Source organism: Primulina tabacum, chromosome 9 (assembly GCF_025594145.1).
Source record: "Primulina tabacum isolate GXHZ01 chromosome 9, ASM2559414v2, whole genome shotgun sequence".
Lineage (NCBI taxonomy): Eukaryota > Viridiplantae > Streptophyta > Magnoliopsida > Lamiales > Gesneriaceae > Primulina > Primulina tabacum.
Window position 1 is genome coordinate 40420592 of NC_134558.1, and position 27997 is coordinate 40448588.

The window sequence follows — 27997 nt, forward strand, 5'->3', positions numbered from 1 at the left end:
TAGGCTGCGCCTAGTAGAGGAGAAGAGTGGGGGGGAGAAAAGTTAAATTTTTCCTGCTAAGGCATCGCCTAGCAGAGGAGTAGAGGGTGAGGTGGAGAATATTTATTTTCCTGGTAAGGCATCGCCTAGCAGAGTTGGGGAGAAGAAAAATTTTATTTTCCTGCTAAGGTGTCGCCTAGCAGAGGAGTTTGAGGGTGAGGGTGGAGAATATTTATTTTCCTGCTAAGGCATCGCCTAGCAGAGGAGTTAGAGGGTGGGCGCGTTGAATTTTATTTTCCTGCTAAGGCATCGCTTAGTAGAGGAGTTAGAGGGTGGAGGTGTTAATTTTATTTTCCTGCTAAGGCATCGCCTAGCAGAGGAGTTAGAGGGTGGAGGTGTTGATTTTATTTTCCTGCTAAGACATCGCCTAGCAGAGGAGTTAGAGGGTGGACGCGTTGAATTTTATTTTCATGCTAAGACATCGCCTAGCAGAGGAGTTAGAGGGTGGAGGTGTTGAATTTTATTTTCATGCTATGAACTATTTTAGCAGAGGAGTCAAGGGCACGGGGAAGTGGAAACTATTTCCCTTCAAAAGCTTAGTAGAGGACCTTGAAGATGGGGGCGACGAGGGCATACTGTGTTAGAAAAATTTATTTCGCTTGTCGTTAACGAACAATGTTTGCCGCTGCTAAAGTTACGGGGATCGACCTGCCCGGTCAGGTCGTGGGGGTGTGGGGGCAACGCCCCCATAAATTTTTTTTTCAGAAATCACACAACCATTCGCAAGGCAATGTGTCAAAATTCTCAACGTACTGGACAAGCGCTCGGGCGAACGTGCGGCGCGAGGCGATGGGCTGGTGCGGGGCGAGCTCGGGCGAGGGGCGAGCACGGGAGCTCGGCAGAGGGCGAGCGTGCAGCGTGGCAGAAGGCGAGGCGCGCCAAGCGAGCGTGTATGCGCAGCGATGGGGCGAGCTTGGCAGGGCGCTCGGCAGAGGGCGAGCATGCTGCGCGGCAGAAGGCGAGGCGCGCCGGACGAGCGTGTATGCGCAGCGATGGGGCGAGCTCGGCAGGGCGCTCGGCAGAGGGCGAGCGTGCAGCGCGGCAGATGGCGAGACGTTCGGCGAGGGGCGAGCTGCCCGCTGTGGGCGAGCGTGTATGCGTTGCGTTGGGGCGAGCTCGGCAGGGCGCTCGGCAGAGGGCGAGCGTGCGGTGCGGCAGATGGCGAGGCGCGCTGGGCGAGCGTAGCTGGTGCTGGGTGAGCGTGACGCTCGATGAGGGCGTGGCGCGGCGCGAGGCGATGGGCTCGGCCGGCGAGCCTTGGTGCTCGGACGATGGTGAGGCGCGCGCAGGGCAGGGGTGTGGCGTGACGCTGCGATGTGGTGGGGAACGCGTGAGGGTCGCGGATGGTGGTGCGGTGATGGTGGAGTGGTGCTAGGGTTGGCGCGCAGGTAGAGCGTAGACGGGAAAGAGCTTGTGAATAAATTGACGCGGTGCTAGGATTACGATTTGATTTGTTTCCAAATTTTTGGGGACTGACGAACGGCTGGAAGATAATGCAAAACTCGCATCTGGTAACCCGAGGACAGTACGACTTCGAACCTGCGATTCAGTTCGACTCGGGAGGGGGAGACTGGTGATACCCCATGGATGAGCCCATTACCCCTGGCCCATCCCTAGCCCAAATGGAAGACATGCCCATCAAGGGCTCATGTATTCTCTTATAAATACCAGGTTTGATTGTTAATTCATTAATTCATTATATCGTTTTCAGCAGCACCCTTAGCTGCTCCCCCCATATATCCTCAGTCTTTGACTTGAGCGTCGGAGGGGCTACGCCAGGACACCCTCCTGGCCCCCTCCTAACGATCTTATTTGTGATTTCAGGCTCAGGATAATTTCAGAACCCGCGTCTGGAAATGGAAGACAGGCCCATCAAGGGCTCAGGTATTCTCTTATAAATACCAGGTTTGATTGTTAATTCATTATATCGTTTTCAGCAGCGCCCTTAGCTGCTCTCCCCCATATATCCTCAGTCTCTGACTTGAGCGTCGGAGGGGCTACACCAGGACACCCTCCTGGCCCCCTCCTAACGGTCTTATTTGTGATTTCAGGCCCAGAGTAATTTTGAAGCCCGTGCCTGGATTAGTGACGCTTGCGTGGATCGGACCCTAAATTTCCCGTGAGTATCAATCTAAAAAAAAAATAACAAGGTATATTATTCATTAGTGAATACTCTTTTTATTGAGAGAGTTCACATGACTTGTAATTTTTTAAAAATAAATAAATTACCATTTACTTATAATTTTTTTGAAATTTTACTTTTCAATTTCTGTTGTTTTCGAGTGAGTTGGTTTCTATATGACTTCTATTTTAAAATTTTAAGATACATAAATTTTATGTTTTATATTATATTTATATGCATCATTTGTTTTTTTATACGAATAGAAAATATCGTGGAAATTGAATTGAAATAATTTTAGTTAAAAAATACATCTCTCAAAGCAAATAATAAAACAGTGACTAAAACTTTTAAATAATTTTTTAAATATTTTGTAATATCACTCGATGGGATATCTTTTGGGTGGAATCTAAAACATTTATTACTTTTATTAAGTTTTCTCATAATAGAGTCAAAAGTCTCAGCGTCGTAATATGTTGTTTTTAATATGTCGTATTTTGCGAGATGAATCTCTTATTTGGGTCATCTATGAAAAAATATTATTTTTTATGCTAAGAGTATTTTTTTTATTGTGAATATCGGTAGGGTTGACCCGTATCACATATAAAGACTCGTAAAACCGTCTTACAAAAGATCTACTATAATATCAATCATCCGAAGAACTAGAAAGAGTCTTCTAATTCTCTTGTCACAGTCTGGACACAACTGGAAAATTAAAACCCACAATTCAGATCCCCAACATATGGTCAAGGAAAAAATTGCTTCAACTTAACTGTATAAGCTTAAAGAAGAATTTCCAAGAAAACAAATAGATCCTCATTTTGTACTGATGATCCCGGTATATCCAACCAGATATGTTGGTCCCATGTGTGAAATTTGAGATAATAAAACCCGAAAATAAATAATAAACTGGACACCGAGATTTACGTGGAAAACCCCTAAAAATTATTAGGGTAAAAACCACGGGCAATATGAAAAGAATCTCACTATAATATTTTGTGGTGTACAACTCACTCACTGTGTTTTCAAAGAGATCGCACACTCTCTTAATACAGGAGAACAAAACAACTCACAAATATTATAGAACTAAGCACTCAAATGCTTATAAGATGAGAGAAAACTCGAAGAATGGATGATTGTCAGTGTGAAATCGCGTTTAAAACGCGTACCTATTCCGTTTCAAATTTTGCTGCCAGCCTTGTTGAATGCTAGTACAGAAAATGCATTTTACAACAAATGCATGTGCATTAAATGCTATGCTCCTGCGGATAAGATAATCACATCAAAATATAATATCAAAAGACAAGATTTAAGAAAAGTTACCAATGTATTTAATTTTATATATATTTAAAAGAAAGTTAAAACATTCAGCTTATACTCTAGAGATGATCTCTCTTTCTCGTGACCATTTTCTTTAGTGATTAAAGTTTTCAGTTGATTAGTACCGGTTGGTTATTCTGGCTTCTGTTGAAACTCAGCAATTTAAATTTTGGTTGATTCAGTGATTGATTAATTTAATGACATTAGAACTTATTTTCTTGCTCCCTCCCTCCCTTCAATTAAGATAAGAGGACAAATTACGTATCACTAAGTAACTTTTTTTATCGTTAAATAAACTTTATAGAATTTGCATAGACATCCCCCGATTTCCAAGCCACTTTTGTATCCAACCCAATGTTGCCACTATCTTTAACAATATCATCGAACTATTATTGAGTTGCACCACGGTGGGCTTTCTCGACCGCTTGAGTGCAATCCAATCGAATCCAATCCAATCCAATCCTGAACCTTGTTCCGAATCGCATTACTAGAGGGGGGCAAAAAAATAATAAATTATCTAAATTCTTCGTACCCACATCACGTAAACCACGATCCCTCGTAGAGACATATACAATCAGTCGTGCCCAAGATCAGAGAATAACTACATGATTCGGTAATATGCGAAGCCTGCGGAGCACCAAAGCCAACGACACTTCAGCTTTTATGGGATGCAAAAAACAGGATCTTGGTTTGTGTCCGTGTTATTAGAATTTATTGATTAGTCAGTCATGATTTATGAGAGAAATATCTTACATTAGTTAAAAATAAAAATTTAAAATAATTTATAAGTTTCAAAAGAGGTGAGTCCAGAATAAGAACATCACGTTTTGAAATAAGGATAATCATGATACTCTTTTTTTTTATGTTTTTTTGACTAAAATTTAGAATGATTACAAGTAATGTTAATGGAATTCTTTATCAATTTGAGATAATAATCTATACAATCTATACTATTTTATTAAATTTGAAACACTTAGAATAACTAACTTTGGTGTCATGGTCTATTTTAATAATTAGATATATTAATAAAATGTTAAAATTTTATTGTAAGTTATATGTAATTCAGCGGATAGAGTCATTGTTTTTGGGGTTTAGGTTATAGGTTCAATTCTTAACGATGTAATTTTTTTATTCTTTTATTTTTCAATTTATTTTTTAATTTATATATCAAAATTACAGTGTAGTCTTTCACTATTTCTTATAATTATATTTTGATCCTCATTTAAATATAAATCAAATGAATTATAAAAAATATTATACAAGCATACAACGCGTGTGTCGGAACACTAGTACAAATTATTTGTTACCAGAGTCGATCATATCACGAGCCAATTATATAATCACGCTTGTATGGGCATGAGCCCAAGTGAGACATATTATTTGTATGTTTATTACCGCATTTTATTATATATACTAGTTATTTTGTGCACGCGATGCGTGTGTGTACAGTCTTTTTAGTATTATCGATGGGCTTAAGTGAAATTTGATAAATTGTGGAGGGACTAAATTGATTTTTGAATTGTTGAAATAAAAAAAATAAAATAAAAGTGTGTTGAAATTTAAAAACAAAAGTGTAATATTAGTATCATATAAGGGTAAAGTTGGAAGAAAAATTTGGTGTCCCCTATGTGGTTACTATCATGTCCTCACACTTAATAAAATAGAATAAAATAGAGTAGAATAGAGTAGATATAGTAGATAGAGTAGATATATATATACACACACAAACTTTTTTGGGGTTATTTGGAACAATATATCTACATCTATACCATATAAATGTTGAGGTATTTAGAAATTCGACTTTGTGACATAAATTAATATTTATGAAAATATCTTATTTATTTAAATAAATAATGTTTTTTTTATATAATTGATCATTAAAAAATTTAAAAGTCATTTGTCATCTCTACAAATCACACATTTAACATAAGTATACTATTATTTTTTTTATCTAAATAATAATTTATATGTCAATAATAATTAAAAATTGAATCGTGATCCATGTACGCGTGTGCATAAATATATGTGAACTTTTGATAGCTAAAAATCAATATCGATATATAAGAAAAGATCCGAGAGCATCATTCTCCACAAATAGAAAAGAAAAGGCAACCACTCGCACACAGACCCTAATAATTAATCAGGTAGGTCTCTCTCTCTCTCTCTCTGCATTCCATTTTTTTAAATGAAAAACTGTTATTTATGTGAAATTTTATTCCGGGTTTTGTATATCTATTGAATTATGAGTTTTTTGATTGAGGATTTTTTTATCGATTGAGATGATAAACTGATTGCAGGGTTTTTGTTGATGGTGGGCCGATTGCAGGTTTGTAATTATTCGAGATTTTTGATTCAAAACAGAGCAACGCTGAAATTAGCCACCATTGAAACTTCTGATGACGATGAAGTTCTGATCTCTGAATTGTATTGTAATTAACTGTTTTTTTTTTTTAAATAAATAAATTCATACGTGTTTGAGTTTTGTAAAATTGGCTGAAATCGTCATGGAAGAAAATTAAGAATCTTGGATTTCGGCCAATATTTTCTGAGGTATCTGTTTGTCTGAGTGGGTTTGATAAAGTTAGAATGTCTGGGACTGAGGTTTCCCCTGTTACCTTGACAATGGAAGCAAAAACGGTTTTTGCAGTGGGTAGAGAAAGTGACATCGGAAGTGAAATAGGCAGCCGATCCTTGGATATAGAGGGTGAAGTAAATATCGAAGAACGCCAGTGTTTCGAGAATGACTTGATGGAAATGGATATTGAAACTGCTGATGCTGAAAAGTCAAGTCAGAGTGACGAGGATGAATGTGGTAATGATATTGTCGATTTTAGCTCAGAGAAAAGTGGGGGAGGCAGCCACAACAATGTAGTTTTCTCAAGAGAAGCGCCACTCGTAATGAAGGAAGATTTGAGTACAAGTGCTTGTACTTTCGGTGCTGAGAAACTTAAATCCAGGCTAATTGCTTCTGAATGCGAGCACGGGAAAAATGAGAGAAAACTCAGTCACGTAGATAGAATTGAGCTAGGCCGGTTGTTTCAGGGGGCTGTGAGTGCTCATGATTGGGAGCTTGCTGAAAGTCTGATCTTTCTGGCAGATTTTCAGACACTTAATGATGCACTGTGCATTTCTTTGGATTCAATCTGGTTCTTGAGCACACACCAAGAAGTGGATGGAATTAGTGGATTAATCAAGAAGATCATTGCTAATGGGGCTTATGATTTCACTCGAGCTGTTCTTAGGACTTCATTTCTTGCTTCCTGTGTATCTGCTTGTCAGAGTCGCACAATGAGCCTGGCAGACACTGTTAATGTGATGGCACAGAGGTTCTGATCTACTACTTTTGCGTGCTCAACAAGATGACTTGTTTTTTCCCTTGTCAAACTAGTGAAATACTGTTCTTTTCACAGCTGGAGGGTTTCTTTTGTTTTTCTTTCATGCTATATTAGGTGACTTTGTTGAATTCTCCCTGGATTTTCTCTATCTCACAATTGGAAAGTTAAAATTAAAGGCGGAATATCTAAAAGAATTTTGCATTTGGGAGTGATTACAGAGATCTTCCCAAGCGAAATTCCCTTGAGAGAAACTCTTTTAAAGTGCCCCCATTTGTTTTCAATTTAAATTAAGATTTCTTTTACTCAATGCGAGTTCGGATCGAGGAAAGCATGAAATATGGCCCTCCATAGTAAAACGATGAAAACCAATTGGCAGGGACCTCTCTCTCGATGTTGATCTCTCTAGTGTGCTAGTAACTTAATCGTGTCATATGGATTTTAACTTTCTCTTGGGAAACAAACGGTGATGAGAGGGGAACAATTGTTACTTTTGTTAGCATTGGGTATCACTGAGATTGAAATCTGCAATTTGAAATGTGTGTTTGAAGAATCAATTGAGCTTTTGTAGTACAATTGATGAAAGCAAAATATGAATGTTATTATATTTCATTTTCTTTGCATTCCCTGTAATTTTCAACATGTTCGTAGACATGTTTTGAGAGTTTTAACGTCCTGTCCTACTAGATTGCATGAAAGGCTTCAGGAATGCAATGGAGATGAAGTTTTGAAGGCTGAAGCTGGTGCTAAGGTTCGAAAATTTACTGAGTGGGCTCTTAAATGTATAAGCTTCCATGCGCGTTGCCAGGGTAATAGGGACAGGGTGGGTAATCCCTCTGTTGTTGGAATCCAGCTCCAGTTGTCTGCTTTTAAGACTTTTCTAGATATTACTGGAAACTATCTCACCGGAAAAGATTTTACAGAGGCATTTGATGCAGCTTGCTTCCCACTTACACTCTTTTCTGGTTCATTTGATCCTGGTTGGTCATCGGGTTTATCAGCAACAGCAATCCAAGGATTGTTGGGCATGCTGGTTGAGGGGGGTGCAGACAATGTTAATCAATGTTTTCTGGAGGCCTCACGATTTGGAAGCACAGAGCTTGTTCGCATTTTATTGCAGGTAATCACATTTTATTGCTGTTAAGCAATGATTTTGTGAACTATTATAATATTTGATTCATTTTGTGGACATGCCATTGGCTGTTTCACTAGTGCCACGTTACAAATTTTTTGGTCAATTTGGAGCTCTGCTTGATGACTGCCCTATCCCTTTCAATAAATTCTGCTTATTTGACTTCCGTTTCCACCTTTTTTCCTTTCTCCATTTCATTATTGCTGTTACTTTAACCATTAACATTTGCAAGTCCTGGAATCAGTAGCTCGTATGACACCTTTTTTAAGCTTGTATTTAAAGTCCTTTAGCATCTTTTATCCTTTCAGTGATGCTTCTTTTCACCCCAACCCCCTCAATCATACACATACCCTGTATCCGTTATCTAGTACCTGTTCCTACGTTCTGTTTGTCAACTATTGTCCTTGGTTTGTTGCAAACGTTGTGAAGCTGGCTGGATAGATCTGTAAAACTAATTTCATTGATCAAAAGCAACGTACTAACATATTGGTCATACCCAGGATATAAGTAATAAATATCCCTAAATAAATGCAACTTAATTTTGACAACGTGAGAATCCATATGTGGCATTAAACAATTAAAAAAAACATTATGTTCCTAGCAGGCCAAATACAATAAACAATACAAGATCAGTGTGAAACTTACTCTGGCTTTGAATTTCCGGGATGGATTGCATCACGACACTTGCTAGGAAGGAAGAGACATTTAGTGTTAGGCAATGCTTTACACTATCCTGCTTTACTTTCGTGTGATTCTTTAAAGTAAATGATGGGTTCATACTACACATCATTGTTTAAGGTGTCATCCTGGCCATTACATATTGATGATATCTATGAATTTTAAGCTCGTAAACATTATGTGGAAAAACCAATGGCTTAGGTTAGAATTTAGATGCCATCAGACACCCGAACAATTAGCAAAATAAAAAGGACCTTTCTCTGAAGGAATTGGGCTTTGTTTGGTTATGCTTCCTGCTTTATCGGAAGTCTGAAGTTTGTTTCTTGGTGGACGTGTTTTAAATTTTATATTTCTCTGACAGTCTGCCTTTCACAGTAGAATAAAATAGTGTTGATTCAATGTTATCTGTTGTATTTGTTTCCATGGACAGTAGTGACAATCCTGAATGTTTTTCAAATACTGTCCTTTTTCACTTGATAATTGTGTTTTCTCATGCTCTTGCATTCTGATACTGGTGTTGACTTAACTCTCTTCGCACATTCATGCCTATGATTGACTAATCCCATGATTTATATTCTTCTGGAAAATTGCAGTTGTAAGTTTTGAACTGGATAGTTTGGTTTAACAAACTATGTTAATGTGTTTTGGTTCACTTTGGGTGCTAGATTGCTCAAAGAAACAGCTTAGATGTGGATGTTGATCTGGCATTGGGTTTCGCTTCACATTATGGTAAAATCAGTACAATGGAGTGTCTGGTGGATGAGGGTAATGCTGTGGCTTTCTTGGGTCCTCTGATGCGAGCTGCTGAGAGGGGTTGCATACCAGTTGTCGAGTGGTTTGTTCAAAGGGGTTGCCGAGACATGGAACTGTGCCTCGCCCTCACAGCTGCGACATCAAGCAGTCAAGTTGAGGCCGCTGCATATCTTTTACCCCACGTTCCCCAGCACATTCTTGCTGCCCTCAGCATTGAAATTCTGAAGGCGGCAGGCGAAAGAAGTGGTGGGTCTCTCGACGGGGTAGCATTTCTCCTCCATTCTGACTTTTTACGGGATCCTGCTGCTACTTATGCTGTCGCTGACACAATCGCTAGATCTGAAGATGAGACTGTTGCCCCAGAGCTCCGTGATTTTCTTCAAGAGTACTGGTCAGAGGCAGCTTTCTTGGATGGACTGAGACAAGGAGAAGTACATTTTTCAAACTTGGTTCAAATTTTGAAATGGGGCGAATCTCCAATATGTTTAAGTGATCTGCCTGGCCCCTTGAGGGTGGCGATAGCATACCTGCCTTTGTACAGGGAGTGCATTAAGGCCGGAGGCCATCTATTATCACAGAAGCATCGCGGGCAGTTGGTGGAAGCTGCAAGAAGGCTTGGAGGGGTGGTATTAGACGAGCCTGGCCAAAGGACAGAGTTACTGGCAATATTAGAGCATCATCTTCCTCCATTTTTGCTCCACCTAGCTGCAAGTCGTGTGGCTCCTTAAGAATACAAGGACTCCTTATCTTGTGAAAATCTCTCTCCGTCTCCCTCTACTCATTTTTTCTTCTCATGTAATAATATCCGAAATTAACCGTGTTGAATGAAGATGGCAACCAACTTGAATATTAGTGAAAACTTTCTGCAGCAGAAACTATATGGAAATGGTTAGGGATGTGTCGTGGAGCAGGCGGTATATATCTTGATCCAATGTTGCTGGTGATTACTTTATTTTATTTCTGCGATGTTTTCTCTAGAGGTGGTAAAATCGGATTGGTTTGATAAAAGCTCGAACAACCAAGTGCTACCTATAAGTTTTGAAAACTACAAACAAGACCAAATCATTGATAGTTAAAAACCAATTCAAAGTTAACCAAACTTTGGTTTCAGTTTGGTATGGATAATCAATTTTAATTTTTGTAAAATATACGTATAATTTAAATTTTCAACTAGCTATTATAAAAAAATAAATATCAATATTCATGATTATATTAAACAAATTCACATCATAATATGATTATAACATTATGAATCTTGGAGTTCTTAATCTAAACTTTGAACAAAACAAATTTTTTGGTTTGACTAACTTTAAAATAATTCAAATCCTGATTGACTAAAAACAAATACAAACCATCTAATTGTTTAATTTGATTTCTGCTCATCCCTAGTTTTCTCCATGCCATAAATATTTTTGAACTACATATTTTCCTTGAATAGAAGCATCGGAGGGTTTGTCATACAACTAGGTTTTGGCAAATTTCGTGTCGGGTTATTAGATATGCGTCATAAACCAGGAACTACAGAAAAATCGAACAGATCAAATTATTAGTGAAGGGCTGAATCAGTTGTTTAACTCTATAGATGCTGATACCCATAAACCAAACCAATGGGAAATTTAACTTTTGTTCGGTTAATTTGGACCTACGCTTGTCAATCAAAGCAAAGAACATAATCAGCACACATTAATAAATCATTATCAAAAGCATTTCAAGAAACTGTGGTCGTCATAATGCATACAAGTGAGGCATATATTGAAAAGAAAGTAACCAAATTCATCCTCTCGAAACTCAACCATTCAGTCTAGGATGATAAAGCCACCAGCACCAGTGAGGGTTATCCTCATTCCTGCAAAACAAAAAAAAATCAATACATTAGAGTATGAAAGGAAGAAATAATGTTTCCGAGAGTGTGCCCATGAAAATAAAGATAGTGCAATCTCAGATCATGCTGCAACTACACGGGAAAAGAAGAAAAAGGAAAACCTACTCATGAACAAAACAAGAGGATAACTGAAAAGTATACCATCTAGAACAGAGACTTTTGGTAACCATGGTAGTAATTTGAAACGTGAGTTGGGAAGGGAGAGGAGCGGAAGGCTTGAATGCCCGTGCCACACTCAAAACGTCTCAAAATAAGCGCAGAAAACGGAGAATGGTCATAATTTAAGACTTCTAAATATCAAAAGTTCGCCTCAGAATCAAATGATTTTCCTTCATGATCTGTCTACTACCTCACAAACTAATCGGTAATACCACAGAATGTTGGAGAGTAAGAGTAGGCCGACACTATAAAAGATTATCCATTCTTTAGGTTCTTTCGCATATGTTGAAGTACAAGGAGCTCAACCTTTCAGTTCACTGCAGGTTAGATACATGTAAAGAATGCCAAGGCAGTAATGGACTTCAAACGTGAATGATATTTATTACCAAATGAGAAAATGAAAGAGACTCACGCAGCACAACTAGGTACTGCTCTTACTATACCTCATCATCATCATCATCATCATCACCCCCATCTTCCTTATTCTTCTTAAGACGAGTGGTACCACCCTCCCTTGAAATTGGTAACTTCATTGGCCCAAAAGGAGTGTCCGCGTTGATACTTCCTTTCATGGAATATCCAGTTCCTTTTCCCCGAATCATGTCCCAAACGGCAGAACCGCAATCCTTTGGCCTAAAAGTAATGGGAATATCGATGAACGTGATTCCATTCTTTTCGATATTAGCAGATTTTGCGAGGTCAGCACTTGCGATGCTCACATCACATAGCCAAAACTCGTAGTCGAGATCATTAAGCCCCAAGTCGAAATCGTTCTTATTTTCCAACTTCAAATGAAGAGTTGCAACGGTTTCTTCAAAAGAAAACTTCTCAAAATGGATCTTCTCAATATCAATATCTGGTTTATAGGGTATTGGGATCTCTCCAGTCTTCTCTAGCGGCAATGTAAGCCTTCCAAAAACCGGCACATCCACTATGAGGTCAACCTTAATTCGATAAGGAATGATACTTCCCGGCTTTATATCATTGTAAGTGCTTTTGATATCACCATATACTAAACAAACAGGTATCTTAACTGTTTCTGAACCATGTGCATGTATTGTTCCAGCATCTGGAATCAAACCGGAAATCAATTTCCTCCCATCACTCTCGATCAAGTAGTTTATGTCGATGAGAGGGATTGGGATGGGATTAGGATTCTTCACGAGGAGATCGACGACTAAATCTGCCTTTTCAAGATTGATGTGAGGTATATGAATGGCAGTAACATCAGCCGTTGGCTTCCCAAATCCTATAGTTTCCTCAATTTTCTCACCAATATCATGGATGAAATCCTTAACCTTGTCGATAAATCCACCTTTCTCTTCGTCTTTCTTGTCTCCCCTCTCAACAATCTCAGGTTCATCACAAGACGCCATATCTAATCAAGAAACTTTATTTTTAAAAAAAATAAATAAAACGATATTAAAAAAAAACAATCTTGAAAGTGTAGAGCCACAAACTGGTAAGCTGATCTCTCGATAATAGTGATTTAAAAGATCAGGATTTCAGTTCTAAAGAAACAAGATGCATCACAAAGTAGCAGATCATTCCACCTCACTTTCAGAAAATTATACAGAGCAAATGAAAGTTGTAAAGCAAGTAAGCAACAACATCAAGATGAAAGCGCACACAAATTTGAAAAGGTTAGATCTTTTCTCAACTGTCATTTTAATACATAACTTTCGATCTCGATAAAAGCCCATATTTATCGGCGTTCTTTTTCATTTGATCAAGATTTGTGTACAAAAAGCTCAGAAACTCCACATATCTGGAGAGTTAATCCTGAGATCTAGAACCCAAAATCAAAATAAACATAAACGCAAAAATAGATCAGGAACAAATTCTGAAAAATCTAGAGAAAGGAACACAGGGTTCCCAGGTTCCCAGATTTGGTGATCGACTCAGCAAGATAAAGAGAAATCTAGTAACCATGAAATGATACGCATTTTTCCACATTCTAAAGATATATTCAGCACGAATCGCGAAAAGATAAATGTTTAACCTGCAACAAGAGTTGGAAACAAGCGAAGTCGACAGCAAACGAGACAGATGAACCCGAAGATTTTCTTGAATTTGTCAAGCAAATACAAGTACTATGAATCGTAACAAGAAAGTGGTGTTATTTATATTTATTTATATATTTCTAATCTAAAAGTCTCATACGAGTGAGCGACCCTTCTAAAATTCAACACGATTAACTATTTGCTTAAATTAATTAATTTACATGCGTTTCAAAAATAAAAAAATTGAAATAAAATCTGTAAACAACCACGATTATCGTGAGTTGCCGACATTGTGAAAATCAGGATGGATAAGATGTGTCCCACGTGACAACATTGTCTGGTCATGGATAAACAATTGATTATCCAAAAAGCAAACCTAAAAAAAATCAAACCGTTTTTATTATATATATCATCAGTACACCCATGTATATTTTTTGTGAATAATTATTATTGAAATTAAATTAATATTACGAACAATATATATGTTTGAAAATTATTTTGTTATAATTCTGTAAAATTATTGTGTAGATAATCTGCTATTTTTTTTAAATAAAAATATGATGTGATTTGTTTTTGAGTGATGATAATATTGTCTGTTGAAAAATATTTTGTTTTATGAGATAAAAGTAATATTGGTTTTTACAAATGACATGGCGTGAGCTGAGTTGATCCGATCCACATTTATAAAGAAAAATAATATTTTTTATCAATCAACTTATATAAGTTAGGGAAGTATATTGTGAATTTGAGATTAAAGACGAATGGAAATGCTAAGAATAAATGCATACCACAAAAAATAATTTATTTCGTAGGAGTAAGAGAACGTAAATAAAAGATCCACAATCTTGTTTTCATTATCAAATAAGAGTAAAAATAAACAAAATTCACTCCCAATGTTCAAACCAGGTAAGGGATAATTTAGTTTCTAAGAGATACAAACTCATGCGCAACTGCAGGTATGGACAGATACTTTCGGTTGTTCCGAAAGGCAAAGCACAATGCGGCAAAGCCTCGGATGGCAGGCTATGTTCGTGTCAAAATTTGAGATGATGCTCGAATAAAGATGCCATCTCAATCTGCCAATCGAAACCACTCAACAATCAAGAATCGATAACCAACATATTTGGATAACTTTTGAAAAAATTCCAAGTAAAATCAAATTTCTTGACAGATCATGCTACATGCTGTAAGCTTCATGAAACCTAGTGAAGAAGTAGTACAGGACATGAAGCCTGCGGTTCTTTATGTCAAACTTTTTTACTCTTGGCTATCAAGTTCATTTCAATGACGATACAAACTGTTCAGTTTTGAATTGATTTGATGTGAAAATGGGGCTAGTCAAGGTAGTAATACTGGGCTGAGTCATCCACAAGATAATACAATTGAGGAAATCAACTGATTCAGAAAGTGAAAAGTTGAACAGGAATGTTACTTTGTGGTAAACTTACAGCTGTTAAAGCTGCTTCAGCACCTTTATTTCCCGATTTACCACCGGCGCGGTTTAATGCCTGAAAAATAATTATAATGCAATTTTTTTTGGAATAAGATTTTTTCCCGTATTTCACATATGCATAGATCCCACAGACATGAAAATATTCTCTCTGCCAATTTACCTGCTCCATGCTCTCACACGTCAAAACACCAAATATGCAAGGCACGCCTGCAAGTCAATAGAATACAGATACACATCAATCAATCAAGACTACAACAATCATTAGACACATGATAATACGCTTTGCATGGAAGTCCATTCAACAACAGTTCGGCCCGAATGATAAATCGAAAAATAAAAAAATTTCCAAAACCGCAATGTCCTATCCAAGAACTCTCTTGTTGTTGCAGCTTGGAATTGGGATAAATGGAATCAATGAAGTAAAGGATGGCAAAAAATTGTCTCAGGGCATAGGGACTAGGAAAAAAGATGAGGCATCATAAATCATTGCGCATTGTTTTTTCTTCTTTTTCTTTTCTTAAAGGTTAATTCTTATTAAAATGAAGAGCTCATCAAGACAGGAACAAAAAAAGGCTGAGGCAAGAAAAGCAAGGATAAAATAAGTTACGAACAAACATCTATAAACCCATGCTAGATTTATGGTATCCGACAAACCAATCAGCTCTTTCGCCCTTGGGACACAGGATCATTCCAACCCCGAGAAAGGACTAGAGGAATTTATTTGTAATACTTTTACATTTTCAGATTCCAGATGGACTGACTATTACTCATTCAATACATCTATATCAAACTTCAGCTGCTTCTTAAACAATAAATCCAAAATTTACAGGAAAATCATTGCCAAGAATGTTAAACAATGACAAAGCAACACCATTGAAGGAATTTATCTCAATAATACCTTATTGTACATAAAAATGACCGATAAATAATTTTTTGCGTCGTCATTTTTATTTAAGAAATCAGCAGGCCATGCGAAAGTAAAACATACTCTTGAACAGATGTCTAGAAAATATTTGCGGCTAAAAAGAAGGAATGCCATATTGGTAGTACATTGCATATAAATCCAACAAGCAAAACAGAACCGTAATTGAAACCCAAACGGTAAACTCAAAATGCCTGGAAATGGGGGGTGAACTTCAAATGCACCAACTTTTTATTTTATTCTGCCATGCACAAGTCACCTGAATTTAGACCAGCTGATAATACTCCAGAAGCAGTAGAATTAGCCACAGCGTCATAGTGGGAGGTATCACCTCTAATCTACTGGTCAAAAAGGATACAAAAGAGAAGCCAATCACTTACAAAAGGCAACAATAGATACATCAAACAATAACAAGAATAAAAACACATAGATAGTAGGAATATATGAGCAAACAAAAAGGACATCACAATTGGCGGAGCAGGAGGTGAGAGGGAACCATGAAACTTAGAACCTACGACAAGAAAGCTTACCACAGCTCCAATACACACGATTGCTTGGTATTTTTGTGATTTTCCAAGTTTCTCAGCAACCACGCCAATTTCAAAACTACCAGGAACCCAAACAACCTAAGGTAAGATGGAAAAACAATGCAGTTTTTCAGCTTTACGTACACGAAAGCAAATCGTATAAAGGATGCAACTTTTTCCTCAGAAGATTTTCCACATAATTAGATAATACTACAGCACAAAGACTAAATCAAAGTCACTCTAGCAGGATTTATTGCTACCAGTAGCATGCAATAATGTTTTTGCTTCTAGATTGGTGCTGTATTTTGCACGTCTCCACTAATATTTTACCAGCATAACAGAATCATGATAGGAAACAAATATACAATTTACACTTTATCGCACAGCTGTTGTCCCCCAGCTTTCTTTAAGTCGGTTTTCGTGAACTTCTCTGATCTCAAATCAAAGCCTACTTGAATTTGTTCATTAATTGAGAAGAAACGCAAATCAGGTCTTCAGTATTGGGATAAAGTCGTCGATTTACGAAAACAATTACTACCATAATACTGAACTAGTGAGAAAGGGACACTAGCACTGCTTGATAAAAATGATAATAAGGCAGTGTTTGCAAATACTTAAAAAAGTGACTGTTGATTTTTCCTTTACAAATTTGCAAAACTTTGTAAAGGAAAAATCCATAACCACTTTTTAAAGCATTTACAAACACTACCTATGCATTGGATGACAAAGATGTATGGCGATCAAATATTAATATGCAGAAAGTTTTTAAACTCTAAAATTTTTTAATATTTTAAATTGATCTATCCGGACTAATATCATATTATTTCAAAATTATAGAAAATTTACATATAAATTTTTTAAAAAAAATTGGGCCACCCCGGGCTTTGAGCTATGTAGCTCCGCCCCTGGTGTATATATAGCCACTTTGAAGTTCCATGCATCTATGTAGTGTTCATGTACTACGATCTAATTGGTAAATGAATAGCAGTCAGATCAGTTATCACTAACATCAATATCTTCTTCTTTAACCGAATATTGCCCAAAAGTTTTCAAGGCTCCCTCTAAAAGAGGCTTGGTGACGATCTCGTTGAACCGCGCCACCACCTTCACACCAAATAAATCAGATTCAAAAGCTAAACACCAATTATGATAGAAACGTAAATAACCCTAGAAAAAAACATAGAACTAGTGAACAAAATTTACACACGATAGCAAAACGGAGACCCTCGGCAGAGGTAAGTGATCCAGTCAACTGCCGAACAGCCAATGTATGCAAAATGTAATCTTTCTTCCTCGGCTTCTCGATAGGGAATTCAAAACCTGCAAACGATGCTCATACAATCAACAACAAAAAAAGAAATACATTTGCGCACAAAACAGAGTCCCGGGTAAAAATAAACACCAACCACCACGCGACTAACTCAGCTTCACAGAATTAATACTTTCCTACCAAACTTTTCCATCGATTTCAAAAAACAAACAAATGAATCTAAATTTTAAAATGAAAATTAACCAGAACTGAGCGCAATCGGAGCACATAAAGAACCAAAACAAAATAAAAATTACCAACCTAGGCGAAGGGAATAAGCAGCAGGCGCAGCAGTAAAACTTGTGAGCTTATTATAGTAGCAGCAGTAGGGGGAACAAAGGGCGAGAGATTTCTGAAGATCTGTGAAATTGATGCGAGAAGTAGGTGGAAGAAGATAACCAAACGATGCCATTCTTCATCAAAATGCAGCAAATAGATGGATTCCTTGGTTTCTCCTACTGTCAGTGTGTGGGTTAGTTCTTAATTCTTAGGAACCGGGTCGAAAAGTTGATTTGGGCTTTGATGAACATTGGGCTCAATAATGTTCAATTCCGGCCATGACCCTCGTGATTATGGGCTCTGTCGATAAATCAAGCACCCAAAATGGGCCTTGACTAGCCCAAAATAGACTTCGTTTCGAAACTTTGAAATTACTTTACTTTTATTTCGTCAACTATTTTATTTTAATAACAATAATATTGTAACGTGATCATGACATGGAACTATTTATTTATTTAATTTTTGCTGTTATACATGATCTTGAAAAATAAAGTGTGCTTCTTCTAAAAAAAATTGTATCATTATATCTACATAAATTAACAAATAAAAATAAATTCACTCGTTAAATGAATTTGAAATTCATGAATTCAAATAATTTCAATAAAAGCAGGTCGTTATATTAATTGGTCAAAAATCTTATATATATTTTCGTTGTAGATATGAACACGGTTGATTCATATCACATGTATGACGGCGGAACCTTAATTTCACTGGGTGCATATAACCGATCAACCAATAAATCACCCAATTAATTAATTTCAATGAAATTTATGCTTCAAAATTTATTAAATATTTCGAAAACCAGGTTGGTCACTGTTTGTAGGTCTCGTTTTCAAAATTATATTGATATGACCTGACAAATTTATTATATTTCAGTAGGATGTGCTCGTACCTTCCTCAATAAAAAAATATAATAAATCAAATTTCATTTCAAATTTGCACTCATATTCTAAGCGGGGATTTGAAAATTGAAATTGATGTGTTTTGCATGCAATTTAAATAAAATAAAGATAATTTGAATTTGTGATTAATTTTATAAGAATGAGATGAAAACCTTTTTAATAAGATTTTTTTGGGTGTTTAGTTTCAATGAATTAAAAAATAAGGATCATTTAAATGTTGTGAATTATATGATTTTTTTTTGAAAAATTATATTTTTGGTCTTGAATGTACGCATGTTTCTTCATATTTTTGGTAATTTTATTTAATTTTCAATTAGAGTATTGACGTGGAGAACTCTGTATTGATGTCACATCGACGTAATATTGAAAAAATTATTTTAAAAAACTAACACTAAAACTTGATACCAACGAGAACTAAAATTGTAAATAAATACATTACCAAAATACGAATTTTCTTTATAATTTCTATATCTTCTCTGCGTATAAAAACATGAATTGGAATGAGTGATGACTTGTACAAATAAAGTAGATGGCAAAATGTCAAAATTTTCAAAAAAAGTAGTTGATAATAGATATTGATGCAAAATAGTATATATTAATATATATTATTGCGTATAAATAATTTTGAACTTGCACTACTTCGTTAAATGCCACAAAAATTTCAAAGTTTGGTTTATTAATTGAATAATATATTTGACAAACCACCTACAAGTTTGTTATCACATTCCATTCAAAAATCAACGCTATCAAGAGTTAATGAAAGAAATAAGTCTTACGTACCATTAATTTTGTTTAAAGTATTGTTTTTGACAATTTTGTGAATGGTAACATTCTAAAAAAGAGTAGATTTCTTGTGAGACGGTCTCACGAATCTTTATCTGTGAGACGGGTCAACCCTACCAATATTCAAAACAAAAAGTAATAATTTTTCATGAATGACCCAAATAAGAGACTCGTCTCACAAAATACGACCTGTAAGACCGTCTCATACAAGTTTTTGTCTCTAAAAAATAACAAAACCATTTTTTTTAAATTTACTAAAAATAGAGATATTGACCATCGGTGCTTATTCACAATTTCTTTCGATTTTTTTTTTTTAAATTTAACTAATATAAGCCAATTCTGATCAACTTTCATTTTAAAAAATACTTTCAAAAACTCTAGTTAACAACATCTAGATTTTAAATTATACACCTTCTTACCATATATTCAAATTCAATAATAACCAAGATTTCTACGTAAATAATACGACGTCCTATGGCTACATACTTCCATTCCAAACCAAACGACATATATGTATCTCGACCAATATATCGATCACCATGTCCTTATCTTGCGACGTGAAAGCAGATTTAAAAAATATCTACAAAAAAAAAGGCAAAAGAAGAGAAAGAGGGCAAAGAGGATTAATGGAACAACTCCTAGGATTACAACTTCTTGAATTAATGCGGTAATAATTCGTATAAAAAGAGATTATACTAAGAACGAAAATAAAATTAACATGCCCTAAGAAAACAAATAAACACGTATAATAAATCATGAAATTTTCAATAATTTCCTTATTTTTCAAATCCTAGAGAAAAATGTTTGCCCGATTTAATATATAGTTTAATTTATGTATGATAATTGTAAATTTGTTTTACTAAAATTAAAGGTTTATGGTCACTAGTGCACTTTAAATAGTCCACTTGATATTTAATAAATGGTATTAAAAACTAATTAATGGAGATAGAAACAGATGAATTGTAACACTACTCGTGAATGATTAGCAACATACAGCGAATCATGCATGATATCAGTTTAGATTTCTTTGAAAATTGTTAGTATGATCAACTATATATTAATTATAGGTTATAAATAATACCGTTCGATAATTTCGCACTAACAATTTTATCCACGATCCTAGCACATAATCGTAACTAAAAATTAATATTTTATTTTGATAATTTTTAAAATTGAAATGATAGGATAGAAAAAAATATAGAAAGAGGAACACGAAATATGAAGCTGACTCAGTGATTAAATGATATTTTTAGAATTATTGATAAATTTTCACCAACATATTAAAAATAGTTACTCTCAGGTTTAACTTTAATTAACTCGTGAAAATAAAACACGAGTCAAGTTCAACGAATTTTCATTTAAAAAAGATGGTCCATTTATAATCTAACATATGATTTCGACTTATGAACATGATATTTTAATATATACTATATTCTCTGATATTGTTAAAAGTAAAAATTTACAATAAAATGTAAAAATCTCAAACTCACAAAATATATAAAACTACACACTTTTGAAAAAAATTATGTACTCAATTTTTCTTCACAAATTGAGAGACTTGTTTATAGAATTTCTTTGGAAATAATCTAAAAATAAATATATCATTATATACATCATCACACATTAATTTTCAATATTTACAATTCTTATTTTCAACACTCCCTCTTATGATGATGATCATGATACAATGATTGTCTTCATCACGTATTTTTATATTGCATCGTTAAAAGCCTCACTAGGAAAAACCTATTGGGATAAAACCCATAGTAAGGGAAAAATAGTGCAGTCACGTAAACTCCCCTTCATGTTAACACGAACGATTATTCACAAATTTCGTAGATTGCGCATCTCAGTATTATATATATGTTTTCTGAATATTGTCGTAGGAAGCGAGTGCCTTTGTGAAGAGATCTGATGAGTTTTCACTTGACTGAATGTGACAAATATCAATATCTTTATTCTTCTCAAGCTCTTGGGTGAATGCGAAAAACTTAAGGGGAAGTTTAGTTTTGTCACTTTTTATGTATCCTTCTTTCATCTGAGTAACACATGCAGCATTATCTTCATATAGTGTCACATGCTTCTTGTCGAGTGATAATCCGCATGAGATTTGGATATGTTCGGTCATTGATTTTAACCACACATATTCACGACTTGCTTCATGTCGTGCAATAATCTCGGTGTGATTTGATGAAGTTGTTACGATTGTATGTTTCTGTGAACGCCAATAAATTGTAGTGCTTCCACAAGTAAATACATATCTGGTTTGGGAACGTGCTTTGTGTTGATCAGATAAATACCCAGCATCGACATAACCAATATTTATGCTTTGATTGGCATTTTTGAATGCAAAAGTTTCAAGTCCGTCGTTCCTCGTAGATAACAGAATATATGTTTAATTCCGTTCCATTGTTTCTTTATTGTAAATTGTATTTTTTTATTTGGGTGAGATCTTTGCAATTTCATGGATTTCTACGAAATAAATTTGTGGTTCTAAATTTACAGTAAAAAGTAAAAATCTCAAAATATTTTAAACTACACATTTTATAAAATTTTATCTACTCAATTGTGTTTTTCTTCACAAATTGAGAGATTATTTATAAAATTTCTTTGAAAATAATTCAAAAATAAATACATCATTACATACATATCACACACCAATTTTTCAATATTTTCAACACTTAATATCTTATTTTCAACAGATACCATATAATATAAATAAATATAAAGTTGTCTAGCTTGGGAGCTAGCCATATATGGGTAACGAACTAATAAGCGATCTTAAAAAAATATTGGTTAATCCGGAGAATTATTCAGCAAAAAAAAAAAAACGCGAAACTAGCAAGTCAACGACATTCAAAATTTTACTATATTAGTAAAATTCACCAACTTCGTTCATATTTCGAGATAAAAATAATATTTTTGACATAAAAAGTAATATATTTTCATGGATCTGGTCGGGTAAGAAATCTTATCACAAAATTGACTCGTGAAATGGTCTCATAAAATTTTTATTTTTATTTTATTAAATAAATATGAGTACAATATTAATTTTACTGCATAATAAAATAATTAAAATACTCATGTATGCCAACTGTTTCCGCCGCACTATGTTAATGAATACTAGTGCACCGACAGTACGTCTTGTATAATATTTTTTATAATTCATTTATTTTATATTTAAATGAGAATCAAAACGTAATTATAAGAAATAGTGAGAGAGTATATTGTAATTTCGATACATGAATAAAAAAATAAATAGAAAAAAGAAAGAGAAAAAAAAAAAAACCAAAGTAATAATTGAACCTAGATGCTTAAGAAACAAAAGCTCTATCTGCTAAACTAAATGTGACTTATATTAAAATTTGAATACTTTATTAATATATATAAATATTAAAACAGACGATGACATCAAAAATTAATTATTCTAAATGTCTCACACTTAATAATATGGTACAGATATCCTCAACATTTCTGCCTATAAATTGGAACACGGCGCCGAGGCAAAATCACTCACAAAATAACACACCTGCTCAATTCTAGCTAATTGATATTGGATTGTTAGTTATTTTCCTGCCAACAAAAAAATATAAAGCATGTCACGAATCCAGAGCCAGTTCTTTTGCTGTCCAAACAAATTTCCTACCATAAACAATGAAAAAATCAAGCTTTCTTTTTTATGTAGTACACGAGACAATAATTTGAAAATAAATGCCTTCGATATACCATGTCGAATCCTCCGCCACCCTCTCGAATCGGAGCTTCCATTGATGGAAGAGTACGGCAAGAACCAGGGCGGAGTAGGGATCGATAAGTTTTTCCAAGGGAAAAACATATTTATCACCGGTGCGACAGGTCTCGTTGGAAAAGGTACGAGTCCTACTTGCATTTTTCCCTCGTTATTTACAACATTTTATAACGATGCATGTAAGATTAAAAATTCATATAATTTTTAATAAATAGATCATTATTTTTCCCCGTAAACGTAAATTTTATCTCCATTTCTAGTCAATTATCCTCTCCCGTATGAATATAATATATCTTTGATCTCGAACTCGATCGATAGTTCTGGTGGAGAAGATATTAAGATCGACACCAGTGGGAAAGATTTATGCATTAGTCAAGGCAAAGAATAAGGAAGATGCATTAGACAGATTGACAAAAGAGGTATTTTTGTAAGTCTTGCTCGCAATTAATATATTAAATTTTGATCATATGTATACTAATTATACAAAATGTATATATACGTAGATTATAAACTCCGAGCTATTCAAATGTCTGCAAGAAAAACATGGGAAATCATATGTTTCGTTTGTAAGGGACAAGTTGATTCCCATCGTCGGAGATATCACCAAACCCAACCTCGGAATGGATAATGATTCCGCAAATGCGATTACAAAGGAAGTAAATGTGATTATACAATCTGCAGCTAGCACAACTCTGAATGACAGGTCATGATTTAAAAATTTGTCATGTGTTTGTGTGTGTATTCTGCATGTCTTGTAACAGTAATTAAATTTTTTTTTTCAGGTATGACTTGTTAATTGATTTGAATGCCAATGCACCTCGAAGATTGATGAGGTTTGCCAAATCGTGCAAGAATCTCAACCTTTTTGTCCATTTATCCACTGGTACGTACTTATGTTATATATACTGATACACATGAAATTAACACATGACATGTCGAAATTAGTTCCCGTTTTAATGGCATATATAATGCCGCGTTTAATTGATCTGTAGCGTATGTCAATGGAAAAAGGGAGGGGATGATCTTGGAAAAGCCATTGACGATGGGAGAAAATGTGAGAAATAAGGAGGATGATCAGAATGAGAATGGTTCGTGTTCGTTTCCTCGGTTAGATTTAGGCGACGAGTCATGGCTGTCGAGGAGATCGTGCACCAGTTCCTCTGATCAAGATCTAACTATCGATGCTACCAAATATTTGAAAAAGTTGGGACAAGAAAGGTTATTTACTTGTTTATATTATGATCATCTGATTTTTACATCCAACTTTTTTATTTTAGATTTTCTGTCTACGGTTATTTTCCATCTCATGTTTCATACTTTCAATTATATATATATATATATATATATATATATATACTTGAATGTTATTTTTTTACTACTTGATCATAAACATGGTTTTAATTAAGTATACTCCAGCATGTGTTTTACAACGAATTAGATAGAGTATGAGAATTCCCATAAAAAATTTGCGAGTTTTATTAGGTTACGATGCAAATAAATATTGTAATGACATTTAATACATGCATCATTAAAGAATTGGAAAAGAAAGCCAAATTACGATAAAATTTGATTTTTTTTTCCCTCAATTTAACAGATCAGAATTTTACGGATGGTATAATGCTTATCATTTGACAAAAGCCATGGGGGAGATGGCTATCCATGAAATCAAAGGAGAGGTACCTGTGCTCGTTATTAGACCCTCTGTTATTGAAAGTTGTTACCAAGGTCCTTTTCCTGGATGGATACAAGGAAATAGGTTCGTTTCGACTCGCTCCGCCTCGCCTCAACTTATTTTCCTTTTATGTATAAATTATAATGCTGCTTGACCATACCAATAAAAGATTTTTTATCTTATAATTGTGCTTGAACCGATGGTTGGTAGGATGTATGATCCCGTGATCCTTTCTTTTGGAAAAGGCCAACTTCCAGCTTATTTGGCTGATCCCCAAGTTAGCATGGACATTGTAAGTACAATCAAACTGTTCCCCTTTTTGGTCTTTTTTAACTTGTACTCGTTATTATTTTGCATGTTACAAGTGTAATGACAGGGAACTATGCAGTATATTGAATAATATAATTATATATAAGGTTGTACTAACTAATACTTCATTTGAATTTGAAATCTAATCTGATCGATTATTTTAAATTTCTGTGCGTAGATACCGGTGGATATGGTGGCGAATACCATCGTTGCAGCTATTGCAAAGCATGGGCTTTTATCAAAACCGGGACTGAATGTGTACCATGTGGCATCCGCTGCTAGAAACCCGTTGCCATTTTGCGACTTTTTCGACATGATTTACGAATACTTTGCTTCGACACCGCTACCGAATTCGAAACGTGAGAGCTATGTGATGAAGAAAATGAAATATTTCGACAATTTCAATGACTTCTCTGAACACACCCGACGCGAAATACGGGAGCGTTACAGGTCGACAAACGGTGCGGTTGGGACGGATGAAAAAGTAGTAATAAAACAATGCAAAGCGAAGGTTGCATATGCCGAACAACTTTGCAAGATGTATGAGTTTGTAGGATTCATTAAAGGAAGGTATGATCGATCAATGGTAATTTTATACCATCTGTATATGGTTTCTGTCTTAGAGTTGGTCGGCTGAAAAATAAGTCGTCGTTTTATTTAATGCTTTGATTGTGGTTGTGCGCAGGTTCCATACGGGAAATACTCAGAGATTATTACAAGAAATGTCCGAAGAAGAGCTAATAAGCTTTGAAATAGATGTGACAAAAATAGATTGGACAAAGTATTTTCAAGAAATTCACATTCCCGGTTTGAGAAAATATGTACTTGATCACAAAAATATATGTTTATAAATAATTTTTATATTTTATCTTCCGTTGATTAGTCCTAATCATATTCTGCCGATAGATAATTGTAATTATGGAAATCGAGGTTTGTAATTTTTTTTATATATGTACAATGTAAAGTGTCCCCATCTCCATTAATGATCACAGTACTTAAATAGTGTAATGAATTTTTTACTTGAGTAAAATTTATTGATAAGTGAAGTTCAAATATAAAAAAAATAGAGTGTGAGTAACGAGACCCATTTAAATAACCAAATTATAAATTTTAGACTCATGCACTTGCAAATAAATATCACAGCTCTCGAATTGTAATTAAATGTATGTTTAAGTTCTCAATTTGATATGATACACAATATATATAGTTTTGATATGTTGCCCATCTATCGTGTCTATCCACCCTACCAACCGCTGATGTGACAATCACGATTGAATACGATGAAGAAGGAGCAACTAGCAAATAGATCGATATTTTGTATACTTATTGATGAATTTCGTTTCAAGATCGATTGCGTGTCTTGAATGGCTAAGACACAAATTATTTTTTTTGCCCTTTTTTTGAAGCTTATAGGCCACAGAATTTGATGACCCCGTCTGGTGGAATTGAAAAGTAAGTGATGTACATGATTGATCGGAACAAGATAGAAAGTTAGATAGCAATATCCATCCTTGACCAAATCCCTGATATAATATTTATATTTACAAAACAAAACAACACAAATCACAGAACGACAGTACGTATTATACTGAACAAAACATAAAAATCGAAATATTTGACATCTTAATTAAAGTTTTGGAAACATTAATAAATAAGTTGATGAGACGTTCAAATACCATTTATACATGAAAACATTCTTTGGCTTCTAAACCTGACGAGTTGCTTAGGCTTATCACAGCCACGATCAAGATATTCGAGTTCATGAGATGCAGAAGCACTACTCTTAACATGATGATCCACATGGACTGAGTTATACCGCCGGTGGTGAGCACCACGCGAACCCGGTACTTTCGCTGGCTCGGGTCGCAATATCATCGCATCACGAGGACGATAAGCATCCTCTGAGTGGTAGAAATCAGATATGTTATAAGACTCTGCTGCCCCGGAAGAGAGACACTCGTATCTTCGTCGAATTTTATTCTTCCCTAAAGTTTTATACACCAACGGAAGAAAGCCCTCCATGAAGTAGTTTTTGGTGATGGTATTCTTTATATATATATATATATATATATATATATATTTATATATTTGTTGAATTGATCTTTTGTAGGTATGGGAGTTGAGGGCAAGTAAAATGATAATTGTTTGTAGACTTTGGGTTCGGTGACTATTTTATTATTAGTTGATATTTGGGAAGACTTTTTCTATCTAAATAATAATGCAAAATTTGGAAGCAAATTACGCGTTAATTTCTTGTTTTATTTAATCGAAAAAACATACCAAATTGAGCGATTTTGATGCTTTCTTTGAGAAATTGGAGTATATTTTATTCTCTAAGTGGTATGCATATGTATATCTAATATATAAGCCCATTTCTTTTATTATATTATAATATATTTTCATGTCTAATGTTTTATATACTGATCAACTTGAGAAGGAAATAAAATAGTTGAGTAGGTCTTTTGTGAGACGATCTCACGAATCTTATTTGTGAAACAGATCAACCCTACCAATATTCACAATAAAAAGTAATATTCTTAGCATAAAAAGTAATACTTTTTCATAGATGACCCAAATAAGGTATCCGTCTCGCAAAATATGATTCGTGAGACAGTCTCACACAAGATTTTTGCCAAACTAGTTTCAACTTAAAAAATCCTACGATTAACTTGCTTG

At 35.0% G+C, this 27997-nt stretch overlaps 4 protein-coding genes across 9 annotated transcripts; 2 read left to right on the forward strand and 2 right to left on the reverse strand.

Annotated features, from left to right (window-relative positions):
• The first annotated feature begins 5534 nt into the window (after positions 1-5534).
• LOC142556203 (ankyrin repeat protein SKIP35-like) lies at positions 5535-10325 on the forward strand. Of its 2 annotated transcripts, none has more exons than XM_075667527.1 (4): positions 5535-5622; positions 5776-6804; positions 7498-7930; positions 9286-10325. In XM_075667527.1, exons 2-4 carry the CDS (start codon positions 6065-6067, stop codon positions 10099-10101), a joined length of 1989 nt encoding a protein of 662 aa, XP_075523642.1. In that variant the 5' UTR covers positions 5535-5622; positions 5776-6064; the 3' UTR covers positions 10102-10325. The 2 variants fall into 2 exon arrangements, with proteins under 2 accessions (XP_075523642.1, XP_075523643.1); XM_075667528.1 differs by having other exon boundaries at positions 5539-5622; positions 5805-6804.
• A 735-nt stretch (positions 10326-11060) lies between these two features.
• LOC142556204 (desiccation-related protein At2g46140-like) lies at positions 11061-13573 on the reverse strand. 3 transcript variants are annotated; one of them, XM_075667532.1, is made up of 3 exons: positions 13417-13573; positions 11858-12792; positions 11061-11219 (listed from the first exon to the last, which is right to left on the reverse strand). In XM_075667532.1, the coding sequence occupies exons 2-3, from the start codon at positions 12788-12790 to the stop codon at positions 11214-11216; spliced, it is 939 nt and encodes a 312-aa protein (XP_075523647.1). In that variant the 5' UTR covers positions 12791-12792; positions 13417-13573; the 3' UTR covers positions 11061-11213. The 3 variants fall into 3 exon arrangements, with proteins under 3 accessions (XP_075523647.1, XP_075523644.1, XP_075523648.1); XM_075667529.1 differs by having other exon boundaries at positions 11858-12804; positions 13417-13569; XM_075667533.1 differs by having other exon boundaries at positions 11827-12804; positions 13417-13569.
• A 621-nt stretch (positions 13574-14194) lies between these two features.
• LOC142556205 (6,7-dimethyl-8-ribityllumazine synthase, chloroplastic-like) lies at positions 14195-18094 on the reverse strand. 3 transcript variants are annotated; one of them, XM_075667534.1, is made up of 8 exons: positions 17890-18094; positions 17527-17639; positions 17328-17423; positions 16323-16418; positions 16052-16130; positions 15031-15077; positions 14866-14925; positions 14195-14493 (listed from the first exon to the last, which is right to left on the reverse strand). In XM_075667534.1, the coding sequence occupies exons 1-8, from the start codon at positions 18038-18040 to the stop codon at positions 14452-14454; spliced, it is 684 nt and encodes a 227-aa protein (XP_075523649.1). In that variant the 5' UTR covers positions 18041-18094; the 3' UTR covers positions 14195-14451. The 3 variants fall into 3 exon arrangements, with proteins under 3 accessions (XP_075523649.1, XP_075523650.1, XP_075523651.1); XM_075667535.1 differs by having other exon boundaries at positions 14850-14925; XM_075667536.1 differs by lacking the exon at positions 17328-17423.
• Positions 18095-23116: 5022 nt separating this feature from the next.
• On the forward strand, positions 23117-26333 carry LOC142556206 (fatty acyl-CoA reductase 2, chloroplastic-like). The gene is made up of 9 exons (XM_075667537.1): positions 23117-23462; positions 23659-23759; positions 23844-24043; positions 24123-24223; positions 24333-24558; positions 24935-25096; positions 25223-25304; positions 25500-25891; positions 26007-26333. Exons 1-9 carry the CDS (start codon positions 23189-23191, stop codon positions 26170-26172), a joined length of 1704 nt encoding a protein of 567 aa, XP_075523652.1. The 5' UTR covers positions 23117-23188; the 3' UTR covers positions 26173-26333.
• The last annotated feature ends 1664 nt before the right edge of the window (positions 26334-27997 follow it).

Bases quoted from the DNA above. Each gene is read 5' to 3' on its own strand.
- LOC142556203 (XM_075667527.1), top strand. From the start codon at position 6,065: ATGTCTGGGACTGAGGTTTCCCCTGTTACCTTGACAATGGAAGCAAAA. The intron at 6,805-7,497 runs GTTCTGATCTAC...CTGTCCTACTAG, and splicing joins GTTAATGTGATGGCACAGAG to ATTGCATGAAAGGCTTCAGG. The intron at 7,931-9,285 runs GTAATCACATTT...TTTGGGTGCTAG, and splicing joins TTGTTCGCATTTTATTGCAG to ATTGCTCAAAGAAACAGCTT.
- LOC142556204 (XM_075667532.1), bottom strand. From the start codon at position 12,790: ATGGCGTCTTGTGATGAACCTGAGATTGTTGAGAGGGGAGACAAGAAA.
- LOC142556205 (XM_075667534.1), bottom strand. From the start codon at position 18,040: ATGGCATCGTTTGGTTATCTTCTTCCACCTACTTCTCGCATCAATTTC. The intron at 17,640-17,889 runs GTTGGTAATTTT...CATCGTTTGCAG, and splicing joins TGCTTATTCCCTTCGCCTAG to GTTTTGAATTCCCTATCGAG. The intron at 16,131-16,322 runs GTAAGCTTTCTT...TTTGACCAGTAG, and splicing joins TCGTGTGTATTGGAGCTGTG to ATTAGAGGTGATACCTCCCA.
- LOC142556206 (XM_075667537.1), top strand. From the start codon at position 23,189: ATGTCACGAATCCAGAGCCAGTTCTTTTGCTGTCCAAACAAATTTCCT. The intron at 24,044-24,122 runs GTCATGATTTAA...TTTTTTTTTCAG, and splicing joins AGCACAACTCTGAATGACAG to GTATGACTTGTTAATTGATT. The intron at 24,559-24,934 runs GTTATTTACTTG...TCAATTTAACAG, and splicing joins AAAAAGTTGGGACAAGAAAG to ATCAGAATTTTACGGATGGT.